At 43.9% G+C, this 16,760-nt stretch overlaps 1 protein-coding gene across 16 annotated transcripts in view; it reads left to right on the forward strand.

The window, feature by feature from the left end:
* DISC1 (DISC1 scaffold protein) overlaps positions 1–16,760 on the forward strand; it is a 380,547-nt gene that overhangs the window by 110,614 nt on the left and 253,173 nt on the right. For 13 of the 16 annotated variants that reach the window (XR_012513582.1, XR_012513584.1, XR_012513586.1 and 10 more), the window contains exons 5-6: positions 8,134–8,263; positions 12,502–12,737. Coding sequence is in view for 5 of the 16 variants with exons in the window: in XM_074385319.1 (XP_074241420.1) it covers positions 8,134–8,263; positions 12,502–12,737 (366 nt within the window). In the remaining 11 variants the exon portion in view is untranslated. Of the gene's footprint in view, positions 1–8,085; positions 8,264–12,501; positions 12,738–16,760 lie in introns of those variants that run through there. The other 3 variants (XR_012513592.1, XM_074385322.1, XM_074385323.1) reach the window with 2 other exon arrangements.

A 16,760-nucleotide genomic window follows, 5' to 3' on the forward strand; every position in this document is an offset into this window, starting at 1 on the left:
GAGGCAGGAGGGTTGCTTGAGACCGAGAGTTTGAGATGAGCCTGAGCAACATAGTGAGACCCCCCCATCTCCACAAACAAAACAAAACAAAACAAAACAAAACAACAAAACAAACAACTAGCCAAATGTAATGGCACACACCTGTAGTTCTAGCTAATTGGAAAGCTAAGTCAGGAAGAATGCTTGCACTCAGGAGTTTGGGGCTATAGTGAGCTATGATTACACCACAACACTCTAGCCTGACTGACAGAGCAAGACCCCATTGCTAAGAAAAAAAATATTTGTAGGCCGGGCATGGTGGCTAATGCCTGTAATCCCAGCACTTTGGGAGGCTGAGGTGGGTGGGTCACCTTAGGTTGGGAGTTCAAGACCAGCCTGACCAACATGGAGATACCCCATCTCTACTAAAAATACAAAATTAGCTGGGCGTGGTGGCTCATGCTTGTAATCTCAGCTACTTGGGAGGCTGTGGCAGGAGAATCTCTTGAACCCAGCAGGTGGAGGTTGCGGTGAGCTGAGATCGCACCATTGCACTCCAGCCTGTGCAACAAGAGTGAAACTCCGTCTCAAAACGGAGTTATTACCAACATACCGGGATATATTTCTGAACCTCAAATCAGATCAGATCACTGAACCACAAGGGACAGTGGTGTGCCCTGTGTCCCACTTCCAGGAGACCAGCTCCAGACCCTTTGTCATGGCCTCCAGCAGAGAAGGAAGAAAGGACAAGAAGGGAAAAATAAGTTGTGAGCCACAGAGGGCTCCTCAGAACTTGTTTTGGAACTACTGGATAATAAATAAAAGCCCCCAGATAAAGGTCTCCCATATCATCCTCTTCGATCAAATTCAACCGAAGTCTGTCCTGAGGCTGGTGGCATCAGGCATAACTATTATTAACCCAAATAAATATTCATGTGTCTCTCTTGGAGGGCGGTCATTTCTATGAGTGGGATAAAACTGTATAGAACAATGAAAGTTTCCCAAGGTATGTGACTTCTCCATGCTCCTTACTTTGTAGACCCAAATTGTATCTGTAAGGAAAAATTATTATAAAGTAACCTGTATTGTCTCTGGCAATTTTACAATATTCTTTGGTGCTCTCAGAGTGGCCTTGGTAATTTAGGACATTGTTTATTGAAAGAGCAAGCTATTTCTAGGTTTAAAGTGCACTTCACTGGTTCTATGACAGGCCCAAACCCCTTCTTTATCACCATCTTCCCCAAGAGGGAGAGACGCAACACACAAATCATATGATATAAATCTGGTGGAATAGTCATCAGTAGGGAGCAGCGATTATCAGCAACCTTAATCAGAAGAGTCAAACCCAACTCTTGTTGCCAGAACGAGTCATCTGAAAGGTGGCAATCCCTCAGGACAGCATTTTTCTAACTGTGACAATGAGAACATTGATCTTGATAGTTTTGGTCTTCTCTGAGACTGAAATGCTGCGATTCCAGCAGCGGCACAAAGCAATTTTTCTGCTACTCTAACAACATTAGGGTTTCAGAGATGGATCTCCTGTGTTACCTGGGATCATGTATAAATCACAGCACTGTCACGAGCAGTTCTGGTGCAGGATTTTCTCACAGGTGGATTTCCTGGCTTCTCCTTGCCCCGTCAACATTCTCACTTGCAAAGCCTTCGGAAGGTGGCCCGTTGAGCAATGCCAAAGGCACTAGAGGGCCCAGAGGGCCTGAGTGCTGGGCTGGGAAGGAGGAGGCAATGTAGGCTCATCACAGGCACGCACTGCTTAACAAGCTGGCACAGGAACCGCAGACACCTAGATGATTTCTTCATTCTTTTTTCAATATTCCTGAAATGTACATTCACAACAGTCACATTGTGGAAGTTATCAATGCAATGAAAACATTTTTCCTGTGCAATTTGGAGCTAATTTTTTCTGTGATGTAGGATCTTATTTTATGAATGGATTGTATCTTCCTTGAAATCATTGGAAAAGACAGTAGCGTAGAAAGGCCAAGATTTTTCAAGTATTATTGGGCTGGTCCCGGTGGAGACCTGTATGAAACTCTGGGTCTGGGTGTGATCTTGGACCCCTGAGTCCCCACTGGCACTGAGTGCCGTTCTAACACTCTACCCTGCATGTTTTTAATTCTTGCCCTGAGGGATTTGTTCATTTTGCATACTGATTAGTTTACAGCAGCAATGCTAATTTGCAGTGACATTAGGGATTACACATTGAGAATTATTAAATGTAAAGGGGACAACATTGCAGAACAGAGAGGAAGCCTGACTCAGAGGCCCGTCCCTTGCTTCATTACTGAGCTACAGTGCGTCCTGGGGCCATCACTCAGCCGTCTGTGGATCCCTTTCTCTACCTGGAGTAAGAATATGAGAGGCAGACAGAAGAGTTTTAGTTAATCACAGGGGATTTTCTTATGGATTAAGTAATGAATGTGATTAATGATAATATAGAGAATTCCCAGTTTCCCACCTGTAGCCCCTCTGTAGCTAATTTTCAATTCTGTGTTGATTTCCTTCAATGACTCTCATCCTGACCCAGATGGTAACTATTTAGGAAATTCAAGAAACCCTTAATATTAGCATAAGCAGAGCAAATTGAGAAATAAATTAGTGCAAATAAATGATCCAATGCAATAGAAAAGTGAATATAAATGACTTCTGGATTTTCCAGGGCACAGACTCATTGAACCATTCAATAAATATTTGCCAAGCTCCTACTCAGTGCCAGGCACTGGGGTCATCACCATGAGATAAGCTCAATCCCTTCCCTCCCCTGGTTCACAGTCAGGAATGAGGAACTGTGCAAACAGGTGGAGACTCTGGAGCCAGAGGAGGAAGTGTGTTTCATTCTCACAGACATCAGTAGCTGAGGATGGTTTTGTTCCAGACAATTCTTCTGACACACATAAAGATCCTCAGACACATTTTTATCTTTTCCTTCCTTCCTTCCTTCCCTCCTTCCTTCCTTCCTTCCGTCCGTCCTTCTCTTTCCTTCCCTCCCTCCCTCCCTCCCTTCCTTCCTCTGTTTCCTTCCATCCTTTCTCTTTCTTTCCTCCCTCCCTCCTTCCCTCCCTTCCCTTCCCTTCCCTCCTTTCCTCCCTCCCTTCCTTCCTTCCTCTCTTTTTCCTTCCTTCCGACCTTTCTTCCCTCCCTCCCTCCCTCGCTTCCTTTCCCCCTCCCTCCCTCCCTCCCTCCTTCCCTCCCTTCCTTCCTTCCTTCCTTCCTTCCTTCCTTCCTTCCTTCCTTCCCTCCTTCTCAATTGCCCTGTTCCCCAGGCTGGAGTGCAGCAGCATGATCATAGCTCACTGTAGCCTCTACCTCCTGAGTTCAACTGATGCTGCCACTTCAGCCTCCTGAGTAGCTGGGTCTACAAGCACGTGCCACCATGCCTGACTAATTTTTAATTTTTTTGTAGAGATGAGGTCTCACTGTCTTGCCCAGGCTGTACTAGAACTCCTGAGCTCAAGTGATCCTTCTGTCTTGGCCTCCCAAAGTGCTGGGATTATGGGCTTATGCTATCACACCTGGCCCACATCTTTCATTTTTGTTACTCTGTATAGGAAGTGGGTACTTTGGACAGGAGTGCAGTATTTGTTTCCCCGATGCAAACATTGAGATGCTGGGGAGATCAACCAACGCAAGCTTCTTGAGGAAGTTAGTTCTGTCTCCATCCCCAAACAGCCCCAGTGTGAGGTTGAGGTCTGTATACAGTAGATGCTCAGTGGTCGTTTGTCAAATCCATTTGTTCCCATAGTTCACTGCATAGGGAAGGCATTCTTGTCATTGTCATTGTCATTCTCATTTTAAAAACAAAGAAAGTAAGATTCAGAGAGATTAGGTAAGTCCAGCGACACAGCGTGAAGAAGGCAGAACCAGGACCCAAAGGGTGGCCTCTACCTCCATGTGCCGTGCACTCCCCACGCTGCATTGCCCTGCTGAGAGCCAACGAGAGGGCTCAAACAATGGGTATGTGTGGATGGTGACTGGAAGGCAGGGGAGATGGAGGTTCCTGGGCTTGCTGAGAACCTAATGACATGTGGTATCTGGGAGAGAACTGGAACCTGGGACTCAGCCTGATCCGCACTGGCTCCTAAAGTCTGCTTCCTGCTGCCTGTGTGGCCGTGGGCTAGACTCTGACCCCCGGGGCTCGGTTTCCTCATCAGCAAAACTGGTATAATAGCTTCTTCAACTTCTGGTGTACAGAATAGTCCCAATTCATAGTAGTTTATTTTATCAGTTTAACGATTTTTGTTGCTTGCTGCTATGCTGCTGTAATTATTTGCCTTTTTTTTTTTTTTTTTTTTTTTTTTTTGAGACAGTCTCACTCTGTCACCCAGGCTGGAATGCAGTGGTGCTATCTCGGCTCACTGCAACCTCTGCCTCCAGGGATCAACTGATTCTCCTGCCTCAGCCTTCCGAGACTGCAGGTGCATGCCACCATGCCCGGCTAATTTTTTGTATTTTTAGTAGATACAAGGTGTCACCGTGTTACCCAGGATGGTCTCGATCTCCTGACCTCATGATCTGCCTGACACGGCCTCCCAAAGTGCTGCGATTAGAGCCACCACACCCAACCATTATTTGCCTTTAAACACATGAAACAAGGAATAGATTTCTAAATTGCATCTTAGGTTACAATAAGTGACCATTAAGGTTATTCAGATAATCCGTTGTGTTAGACATAGGAACAAAAGCAAGGTTCCTTTTTCTGTAACTGCTATTTTCTATCTTAGAAAAGCTGAGGTGACATATTTTCTAGTATTGTTTCTAAAAACATAAAGCCTGCTTCATTGCACCATGGTTGGTTGGTTTACTTATTTTGTAAGTGTCGAGTTAAGACTCAGCAAGGGGGAGCGTCTCCCCCAGCTTTAAAGCCCACCGTCGTTGGTCTGTGCCATGCATTGCCCATTTCTTCACTGACTTGTCATTTTTCTGCTGATGCATTTGTCTCCCCTGCGCCATGGAAGAACCAAGTCCTGTTCACCATTGTGCCCCCGGTGCCAAGCACAATCCATAGTCCATAGCACGGGAGCTCAGTACTGTTTTTTCTTTTTCTGAATGAATGAATGAAATGGGGTAGGAGTGAAAGGAGACAAACATAGCACAACGTATATTAGGATCAGTTACTCATTTTCTTTTCTAAGAAATGCGGAGGTAGTGCGACCCTGTGTTAATATATAAATAAGAACATGCAGCTTCACGAATCTCCTCGTTGAGCTCTGAAATAAGTACAAAGGTGGCAGACAAGATCTAGCTGTGTGGGAGATTCCACGGGAGGAGGGGACAGGTTTAATTTGGCCCTTTCAGGATGCTGAGTTTATGCCTGCAAGTGTCAGAAGCTACAGATATCTGCTCCTCTGCAAGGGAAGATGACCTTGAAGATGAGGTTATTGATGGGATTTATTTAAAACACAGGCATGTTCAAGAGCTACAAGACTGATTGGCTGTGTTAAAATATTCAGATTAAAAGTGCAGCTACTTAGTGTGTGTTGGCAAACATTTTATGTTACAGTTGTAAAAATGATGCATGCTTACTACAGAAACTTTAGAAGGATCAACTGAAAGAAGTGATCCCACCACCCAGAGATAAGAGCTGATAGCATTTTGGTGAATATATTTTAAAAATCTTATATACATGCTAACAATATTTTAGAAACATAGTAATAAATAGTGAACGTTTTCCAGGTCAATGTATCTTCTTGTGTGACCTAATTTTAGTGGCTACTTAGCATTGCTAAGAGGTCCTGATGCTGGGGTACGATTATTTTCAGTCTTGGGCTACTAAGAAAAAAGATGGTTTTTATAGGTAATATTTGTGTAAAACTGTGATTATTAAGGCTGGCTGTGGTGGCTCCTCCCTGTAATCCCAGCACTTTGGGAGGCCAAGGTGAGTGGGATCACTGAGGTTAGGAGCTTGAGACTAGCCTGGCCAAATATTCACCTTATTTGTCTTTACTCAAAATACAAAAATTAGCCAGGCATGGTGGTGGGTGCCTGCAATCTCAGCTACTAGGGAGGCTGAGGCAGGAGAATCGCTTATCGCTTGAACCCAGGAGGCAGAGGTTACAGTGAGCCAAGATCGCACCATTCTACTCCAGCCTGGGCAACAAGAGCGAAACTCTTATCTCCAAAAACCAAAACAAAACAAAAAACAAACCAACCCCCCCACCCCCACAAAAAAAATAAACTGTGATTATTTACATGCAATCAGTACTTAGATGTGGGAATGTAGAATCCCAAGTTATATTTAATTTTAAGTCTCATTCTTATTCCCTACTCTCACCAAAGACTTATGGTTTGGAAAACCTTTGCCAGGCCAGTTTGTTAGGTGAAACATGGTATTTTATGTTGTTTGGATTTGCATTTAAAGCCATCTTTGGATGATAATCATTTTCCTGAACACGTTGCAATTCATTTTTTGTGTTTTGTTTTGCTTCACTTATTTTTGAGGTTAGGGATGTTCTTGCTATGTTGCCAAGGTTGGTCTCAAATTCCTAGGCTCAAGCAATTTTCTGCCTCAGCCTCCCAGGTAGCTGGGACTACAGGTGTGCAATACCACGCTCAGCCGTAATACTTTTTTTTCTTTTGGAATTTCTGGTTGGTGCACTTGTCTTTTCCTTCTTAATTTGATAGAACTTCTTCTAAATTAGCAGTCTTACCCTTTTTTCTGCCATATGTTTGGCAATATATTTTTCCCAACTTATCATTTGCCTTTTAGTTTTAGTTGATGATGTTTTCTTAGACATAGCTTCCTTGAATTGTTGACGTAGTTTTGCTTAGGGTAAATTGTTTTTCTTCCCACCTGCATTGAGTTAGAAATGGAATGTTTTAAGGATGAATTTGTCATTCTTTGGTGACAAAAACCACCAAATCTCCTGTAAAGACAGCTCACCAATGTAAGGTCCAAGCCTGTGCCACATTTTCACCAGCATCACTGTCACCAAATATGTCAACCCTGGCAAGAATAAGTGAAGGAGCCTAACAGGTTTTAAGTGGTTTTGACAATCTTTTAGCAATCTTTTCTGAGAAGCTGGCACCCAAGCATCTGCAAATCAGTCACACCTCCTTTTAATCTCCATCAAGGTCAGCCCTGGCATTTGGCCCTGTTTGGATAAAATCTAGTGCAAGGCACATACATCATTTAAAATCATGCAGGGGCCTTGCCCTAGATTTTATTGGCTAGCACAATAAAATCTAGGGCAAGGCACATATATGATTTTAAATGATCTAGTAGCCACATTAAAAAAGATTAAGGGCTGGGTGTGGTGGCTCACACCTGTAATCCTAGCACTTTGGCAAGCAGAGGAGGGAGGATCACTTGAGATCAGGAATTCGAGACCAACCTAGCCGATATGATGAAACCCTATCTCTACTAAAAATACAAAAATTAGCTAGGCTTGGTGGTGCATGCCTGTAGTCCTAGCTACTCAGAAGTCTGAGGCAGGAGAATTGCTTGAATTCGGAACGCTGAGGTTGCAGTGAGCCAAGGTTGTGCCATTGCTCTCCAGCCTGGGCATTGTAGTGAGAAAACATTTCAAAAAAAAAAAAAAAAGAGAAAGTTAATCCAGTGAAAATTTCAGGAAATAGATGAAAATGCTGCCAGGAGCTCAGTTGCATTTTCTAGAACTCTTAGCTTAATTTTATTAAGTTCAACCCTGTGATAAGTGCTGGGAATAAAAAAAAATGTGATGTAGTCTCTGCAAGAAGTATATTTCTCTGTGATTAAAGCTGATCATAGAAACAAATCTTCTGAAACCCTCAGTGACAACCTCTCATTGACTAGTGACTCAAATATTAGTGCAAAGTGGAAGATTCTAAATGAGCAGAGGAAAGGTAGATGGTGTAAAGGCAAGGGAACTGGTGAATTTCAGAAATAGTAAGAGTAAATTCAGCACTCCTCATCATTTGAATAAAGGTCTGGTTATGTTCTCCCCAGATTAATAAGAAACAGGTGAAAAAGGAAAATCCCCAAGAGATTGTAATTAAGGTAGAAACTTACATTAAGGAGCTCAACGTAAAAACAGGTGGGTACCCTCCTAAGGATGAGAACAGCTGGGGGGAGTTGGTGAATTTTCTTACTCTTAAAATTCTTGTCAACAGGATTTCAGCTTCCCCATACCTGTACCAATAGGTATGTGTTATTTTAAGGGCCAGCGGAGATGACACCCAAGCCCCACCCAGAATGGAGCCCAGGCTGTTGGAACCCACTGCCCGGGACAACTTGCATGTGTCCATCACGAGACGAGATTGGCTTCTTCAGGAAAAGCAGCAATTACAGGTGAGCAGGTGAAAGATAAGAAATATGATGGCATTTTTCTTTTCTTTGAGACAAGGTCTCACTCTGTTGCCTAGGTTGGAGGGCAGTGGCGCAATCAGCTCCTGGGTGATTCTCTCACCTCAGCCTCCCAAGTAGCTGGGACTACAGGCATGCCCCCCCATCCCTGGCTAACTTTGTTTATTTTTAGTAGAGATCAGGTCTTACTATGTTGCTCAAGCTGCTCTTGAACTCCTGGGCTCAAACGATCCTCCTGCCTCAGTTTCCCAAAGTGCTGGGATTACAGGTGTGAGTCACCTTGCCCAGCCAGCATTTTTCTTATCCATTTAAGCCAAATGCAGCCAAATGGGGTTTTGCTTTGCTTGAGTGTGGCAATTAGAGCCTTGGCTGTCAAGCCGGGGGAGTACAAAACTGAGAGATGGTGGGAATGACTAGAGGGCTTGTAGGAATCTCATTACAAATGAGGGTTGAAAGCTCAGCAGCGTTTGAGCCTGTTTTCGATATTCCTCATTACCTTTTGAATATGCTTTTCTTGTCTGCCAGGCCAGTTTGCCACTTCTTATCATTTTGACCTTTAGAAGCTTCCTTTGAAAGGCAGAAAGACATCTGTGCTGTGAAAATCCTTTATGGAAATCCCTATCGTAGTAGACGGTGAACTGCAGTTGTTAAGAGACAGAGTTGTAAGTCCAGAGCGAGTGAGGCAGGCACACCTGGAATGATGAGACAGCTGCGTGGAAGCCCAGGGTTGGCCGCTGACAGTGCATCAAAGTTGGCTAAGAATCATCGAGGGGCTACAGATCTGGGTGCAGCACCGAGTTAAAGGCAGAGCTCTGGAAGTTGACAGGGCACCCCAGAGGCAGGGAATCTTGAAACAGGGTCCATGCCTGCTTGGGCCTGCAGCAGTGAAGCACGGGTGGGAGCAATGAGGACACATTGATTAGAAGCAACGTGACTTCATGGGAAGAGCATAGATCTGCCCAAGTCTAAATCCTGGCTTAGGCTGGAGGCTTCCCCCTCTCTGCTCCCACCATAGAGGGTTTTTTGTTATCTGAATTTGCCCCATTCAGGTGACTACAAGAGTAAGGTGGCAAAGAAAGGCAAAAGTCAGGGCAATTTATTTGAAACGATTTCCCCCATAACTGAGCACTCACATAGTCCATGTGCATCCTTACCATGTTTGTATAGATGAAAATGTGAAATCTGGTTTTTGGTTTTTAATAACATTTGCCAATTAAAGGTCTACATAATTCCTGAGAATGTCAGAGTGTAGAGAATATAATTTTAGCCCTAGGCACTTAGTGTTTGAAGCACTCTGGGGAAAGGTACTTGAATATTCATTTATTCAACAGGCATTTATTGAGGGTTCACTAAGTGCCAGATACTGTTTGAAATGCTTGGGATTCTTGGGGAGCTTTTGAGCTATTGGGGGTGAGAATGGGGAGATAGACAATAAGTGATAAACATAAAAAATACCTCAATTAGCTATCTGGTAGGGTGAGAAGAGCTGCGCAGAGTAGACTAGGGTGACGTGAAGGATGGAGTCTACTCCTTGAGAAGTGAGATTGGACCCAACCCTTGAAAGAGGAGAGGGAGTAGGCCTTACAGAAATTTCTGCAAGAGCATCCTGGGCAGGGGGACACCAACATGAAGGCGTAGAGTGGGAGTGGGCCTCTTGTGTTCAGAGGGCAGCTGGAGGCCCATGTGGCTGGAGCAGTGTAAATTTGGGGAGGAAGTCAGAGATTAAAGGGCCTGGAAAGGATTTGGATTTTTCTCAGATTACAACAGGGAACCACTGGATGCTGTTAAGCAGTGAAGTGACAGGATCTGACCACATTGTCAATAATTTGACTACTGTATTAGGAATAGGATATAAGACAAAATGGAAAACAGTATGCAGCTTCCTGAAAAAATTAAAAGTTGGGCCAGGTGCGGTGACTCACGTCTGTAATCCCAGCACTTTGGGTGGCTGAGGTGGGCAGATCACCTGAGGTCAGGAGTTCAAGGCCAACCTGGCAAACACAGTAAAACCCCATCTCTACTAAAAATACAAAAATTAGCTGGGTGTGGTAGCAGGTGCCTGTAATCTCAGCTATCGGGAGACTGAGACAGGAGAATCACTTGAACCTGGGAGGCGGAGGTTGCAGAGAGCCAAGATTGTACCACTGCACTCCAGCCTGGGCAACGAAGAGCAAAACGCCATCTCAAAAAGAAAAATAAAGAATAAAAAAAATTAATTTACTGTGTGGTCCAGCCACCCCATTCTGGGTATATATATATATATATCTCCAAAAAATTGAATGCAGAGATTCAAAGAGATATTTATACACCCATGCTCATAGTAGTATAATTCACAATAGCCAAAAGCTGATAACAAGTCAAATGCTCATTAACAAGTAACTGATAAAATGTGTATGTACATGCAATGGAATATTACTAAGTCTTAAAAGGAAGGAAGTTCTGACACACACGACAGCATGGATGAACCTTGAGCACATTATGCTAAGTGAAATAAACCGGTCACAAAGGATAAATGTTGTATGATTCCACTTGGGTGAGCTACCTAGAGGAGTTAAATTCATAGAGAAAGTAGAATGGTGATTCCCAGCGACTTGGAGGAAGAGAGAATGGGGAATTAGTTTTTAATGAGTACAGAGTGTCAGTTTTGCAAGATGAAAAGAGTTCTATGGATGGATGGCAGTGATGGTTGTACAGCAATGTGAATGTACTTAATGCCACTGAATTCTACACTTAAAAATGCTCAAGATGGTGAATTTTATGCTATGTGTATTTTACCAGCTAAAAAAAACTAAAAGAAAAAGAGTAGGGTAGAGGAAGTCAAGGGTGGAGGTAGGGAGGTTAGTTGAGAGACTTTGTCAGTAATGGTGTAATCTTGGAGCAATCGAGGATACTGAGGCATTACCTTTTTCTAGAATGTCTTGGTGGTAGACATTTTTTAGTGACTCCCCATTCCTCTCCCCACTCCCATAATTGAAGTGGATTCAGGAGGTAGTGAAGCAGGAGCAGCCGCAAACAAACCTCTTGATCAGGGAACAGGGAGGAAAGTGGTGATTTATTTGTCCGGGAGCTGTGGCAGGTGAAAATACCTTAATAGCCGAGCTCCCCAACAAAGAAAATCCTTGTCCTTTTAAAGCCTTACAATTCAGAAATTACACGTGAAAGGATCTTGATCCATGAAGTAGGCATGGGGTACGTGACTAGGTGGTGGTTTGATCGTGTTTAAGCAAAAACAATGCCTTCCGGAAAGATTCCTCCATAGCATGCCTGTGATCTATAGGAGTGCGGTTAAGGGCGGTGCCCCGGTCTGCCAGCCTTTACTTCTCCTATTGAAATGCAATGTAGAAGTCTAGAGGGAAGTGGTCTTTGAAGCTTAGGAGGATTAAGGGTCTCCTTCCTCAGTAGAAGTTGTACGTGATGTACCTTGGGGCTGAGAGAACGTGTATAAGAAGTGAGGAGACACCCAGGGTTAGATTTGAGCTCTTAGAAGCACAAAACATGGGAGTATGTTAATTAAGAGTCTTATTTTTGATTCAGAATCATATGGGCAGTGAGATGATGATCTGCTATCATGCTGTGGGTGTTCATTACCTGCTGCTTGTTTAGTTTGTCGACCCTAAGATTAGATGATATTTTATGCATTATTTGGATTTCAGTTTGCTGTATTTGTAGAAATTACATTTATTTGTATTTTCATGATCTTTAGACTGCATGGCACTATCGGCAGCATCTCATTCTTTTTTCATTCCTGTGGACTTAAGAAGCCATGATTTTTTTAACGTTTTCTTTATTCTGAATTCTTGTGTTTGGGGACAGACAAACAAAGGGTCCCTTGCATTTCTTGTTTTGGTCTGTGGCTGGGGTTACCTGCTTAGCTCAGACCTCAGGTACATGACGCTCCCTGCCCCATGTCTTAACTCGCCCATCCGAAATGAAGTAAGTCATTTGTATATCTGCTGGGTTCTTCCAAGTCAAATTCTTGGCTCACCCCCCATAGTTATTCAATGCTTGGGAGGGAATGTTTTTCCTTATGCCAACTCATTAGAAATATAAAGCTGGCATGATTTTTCCAGTTCAGCAAACTCCAAAAATCTGCCTGCCTCAGAAGGGGAGCTTCGTGGTTCTGGTGCATATGGCCAATTCTCATTTAAATGAGTCATTATCCTCAGAGCAGTTTGCCATGAGCAAGGTTAATTTATAAAATCTGGTCTCCTCATTCTCCACAGAAAGAAATTGAAGCTCTCCAAGCAAGGATGTCTGTGCTGGAAGCCAAAGATCAACAGCTGAGAAGGGAAATTGAGGAGCAAGAGCAGCAACTCCGGTGGCAGGGCTGTGACTTGACCCCGCTGGTGGGCCGGCTGTCCCTGGGTCAGCTGCAGGAGGTCAGCAAGGCCTTGCGGGACACCCTGGCCTCAGCCGGTCAGATTCCCTTCCATGCAGAGCCACCAGAAACCATAAGGAGGTACTGGTGATTCCCTAATTGATTTTGGGTTGCTCACCTCTTTGACCTGTTCATTGGAATGATTTTGTCAGCTGTCTTTCATCTCTAAACATTTCCCGAGCCACCTGTATTTTTCAGCGGAAGCACCATTAGTGTTTCGGGTGGGAAAATTCTTCACTGTATAGGGCAGTCCTGAGCATTGCAAGTTATTTCACATCCTGGCCACTCAACCCACTAAATGCTCCTCCCCATTCCAATATGCACCCTCCGCATTTGGAAACACCCTCAGGGAACCCTCTCTCCCTTTGAGAACTGTTGGAGTTCAGTTGGTTAGAGATCCTGATGCAGACTTTTGCTGAGGACGATCATCTGGGGACTAGTGAACTATGCTTCTTACTAAGGGAGGAGATGAGCCATTGAGAGAGGGATACCCAATGACAAAGTTTCCATCTGGAAGAACGGATTATTATTGTTATTGGTAGCTAAAATGTATTAGGTGCTTATGTACCAGGCACTGTGATAAGCTGACTCTACGAGTTACTTCCGTTGTTATATTCATTTTACGGGTGACAAAGTTTTAAGAAGGTTACAATTTGCCCAACGTCATACTTAATAAGAGAGAAAAGTGATACTTACATTCCTGTTCATTAATTCTGAAGCCTAGTCTTCTCCACTCTCCTATGGAGAGAGAACCTCCCCTGTATTCTGTATCATGGAATGTCTATAAGATACACATCTACTTTTTGCCCTTCTTTTTTTTTTTTTTTTTTAAGAGACAGGGTCTTGCTTTGCTGCCCAGGCTGGAGCACAGTGGCACAATCATGGCTCACTGTAGCCTCAAATTCCTGGGTTTAAGTGATCCTCTCTGCCTCAGCCTCTGGAGTAGCTGAGACCACAGGCTTGAGCCTTCACATATGGCTATTTTTTTTAAAGTTTTTTTTTTTTTTTTTTTTTTTTTTTTTCAAAAATGGAGTTGCTCTATGTTGCCCATGCTGCTCTTGAACTCCTGGGCTCAAGCGATCCTCCTTGCCTCAGCCTCTGGAGGAGCTGGGACCACAGGCTTGGCCCACCACAGCTGGCTATTTTTTTGTTTTTATTTTTATTTTTTGTAGAGATAAAGTCTTTCTATGTTACCCAGGTTGCTTTTGAACTCCTGGGCTCAAGTGATTCTCCTGCCTTAGCCTCCTGAAGTGCTGGGATTACAGGTTTAGCCACTGCACCAAGCCTTTCTTGTCCTTCACGAGCTATACTCTTATTTCTGAGACAGACAGACTCACACTTACACATGTTGGACAGAAAAGTGAGTTCGCACCAAAATGGATCTGCAGATGAGCAGTAGGGACTTCACGTGCTACATCGGTAGAGCCAGGAGTGGGAGCAATGGTCGGCGCAGCCACTGTGCTAAAGAAAAGGCTTCCTACAGCTCACCACCTGCAGTGGCTGAGAATACGGACTCTGCTTCTTGATTGTCTGGGGTTGAAGGTTGACTCCTTACTCAACCCCTTATTGGCTGATTTGAGGGAAGGTGTGATGATAATGATTCCTACATTTTAGAGCTATTACATGGATGAAACGAGTAAATACATAGAAAACTCTCAGCAGAGCCTGGAAGGTAGTAAGCACTTTATTGTGCTTCCAGTTGCTATCTTTACAATGGAAATTTCAGTCTCCTGAAGGCCTTCAACCTGCCCATCCAAATGTATCTTAGCGTACTTAGTGAATGACTCTTCTGTCTTCCACATGTATTACATTCTATCCAGTCTATAAAAGCAAGCAGCACATGCTATTCTAGGGAGTTACTTCAGATCTCCTCCCATTCCCCTTCTATCCCGAATATTTCCAGGCAGAACTCTAAACCCATGGCTCATGCCCGTGGAGAAGGGGAAGAGATTTGGATTGTTGTCAGTTTTCATCCAAATGAAACAGGTCCCTTCAATACAGCCTTGCTCTCTCCCACCTGCACTTTCAGAACCATTCTCAAGCTATTGCCTTGGGGTGGTGGGTAGGCTGTTATGTTATTCTCACTTTGCAAGTGAGGAAACAAAAACTCAGAAAGTTTCCCTGATGATGTAGCTAGTAAGAGACCATCTTGTGTACAACTATGGCTGTCTTTGGGCCTGAACCTATAAAAGATGGTTTCCTTCTAGAGAGCCAAGGAAGCGACTTCTATGACTAATTCTCTTTCCTCATCTAAAATTAGGAGCCCCACAATATGGTTGGCTGGTAGAACTGGACCCAGGACTCAGTCTGGTTTTCTACCCATGTCCTCTGGCTTGCCTTTTGCTCAGGATGAGTCACAGAGAAGGCATGAATGTTACTCAGTAATCCAGTGCTCTGGTCAATTGGTTAAACTTTTGAGAGGCATTTCAAAAGTTGTAGCTTTCTGATTTTATGATGCTGTTAGGGAAATAACGTATGAGGATGGTCTTGAACACGGGGCACTGCTGTCTGTGGGGTCCTCTGGGGAGAATCTGTCATCCTCCAATCCAAATATTCCCACTGAGGTTACAGAGGTCAGGTCAAGAAGAGGCTGCCATGTTTTGGGCTGAGGTGACTATAGGAAGAGGTCTTTTAGGAACCATGAAGGCTTCACGTAGGAGGAGATCTTGGGAATGGAAGGATGAGGTTGGGAGCAATGGCTCACGCCTGTAATCCCAGCACTTTGGGAGGCCAAGGCGGGAAGATTATTTGAGCCCATGAATTTGAGACCAAGTCTCAACAAAAATAAAAAAATAAAGTAAAAAAATTAGCTGGGCATGATCGAGAGCACTTGTAGTCCTAGCTACTCAAGAGGCAGAGGCAGGAAGGTTGCTTGAGCCCAGGAGTTTGAGGTTACGGTGAGCTAGGATTGTGCCACTGTAGTCCAGCCAGGGCAACAAAGCAAGACCCCATCTCAAAGACAAAAAAAGGAATATAAGGGTGAAGACTTGCATGGGAGGGTAGGAATAAACCAGAGCAATAAAAAGGTATAAAAAAAGCTGGGCAATTGAATGACTAGTTAATAACATGACCTTTGGAACATTCATGGTGAGCAGAGGCCATCAGCACTGACTGGGGTTTTGTACAGCTAGAGTGTGGCCACCCTGAGACATCCTCATTATCTGGATGATGCTCAAGAGGTGACCCTTGGCATCAATCTAATTTACTTTGAGGTGCAGGGAGGTACCACCCCATCTGGAGGGCAGTTGGGGCTGTGTAGGTGCACGCTTTGATTGGTCAGCTTCCTTTCTTCCACCGTAGGGAGGTGAGGCATCAGACTGCTCCCTGCCATAACCATCAACTGGAAAAACCCATCATCAATATGTGGGCTTTCCACTTGAGAAGGAAGAGATGTGTTTTCCAAGCTGATGGGCTGCAGCATGGATCTGCAGAAACAGAACATTTGAAAGAAGCCAGTGGAAAGCCAGGTGGTTTAACACATCAGAGAGATTGCCTGGTCCAGTATTTTAAACTAATTGGACATGATCCTGTTAATCTAATTTTTGCTATGAAGTATTGGTTGTCTTTTAGAAAATGCTGACTTAGGGAGAATATCCTGTAGGTATATTCAGCAAAATGAACCCATCTTATATACATCAATAGCTGCCTTTGTTGTTCATGAGAATAGGCTCTTCTTAGGTCAGATGGAGAGAGCCAGACAACTTGTGAAATAGGAAAATATTGAGGTCTTATAAAGAGAAGTTGCAGAGACTAGTATTGTCACAAAACCTGGAGAAACAGATCGCTCAACATCATGACTGTTATCATCATCTATAAGGATTTTCATAGAGGCCAGCTACAAACTCAGGGTGCCGTCTGTTTCTGATTTACTCAACTTTCTAACTTGCAATTGTAAAGGGAAGGACATGCTTTCTTCTCTGGACAACTACCCATGAATTTGAAAAGAAACTTCCTAATAGCACATGGCATTTCTGGATGTATCACTGGAGGAGACTCCCGTGCTTGCATGGAGGCCATGATTTCTGACTGTAGCTTGTTGGGAACCCCCGGCCAATGTCAGAGATGGGTTGAAATTAGAGGACATGTGCTGGGGTCAAGGACACC

Source organism: Saimiri boliviensis, chromosome 14 (genome assembly GCF_048565385.1).
Source record: "Saimiri boliviensis isolate mSaiBol1 chromosome 14, mSaiBol1.pri, whole genome shotgun sequence".
Lineage (NCBI taxonomy): Eukaryota > Metazoa > Chordata > Mammalia > Primates > Cebidae > Saimiri > Saimiri boliviensis.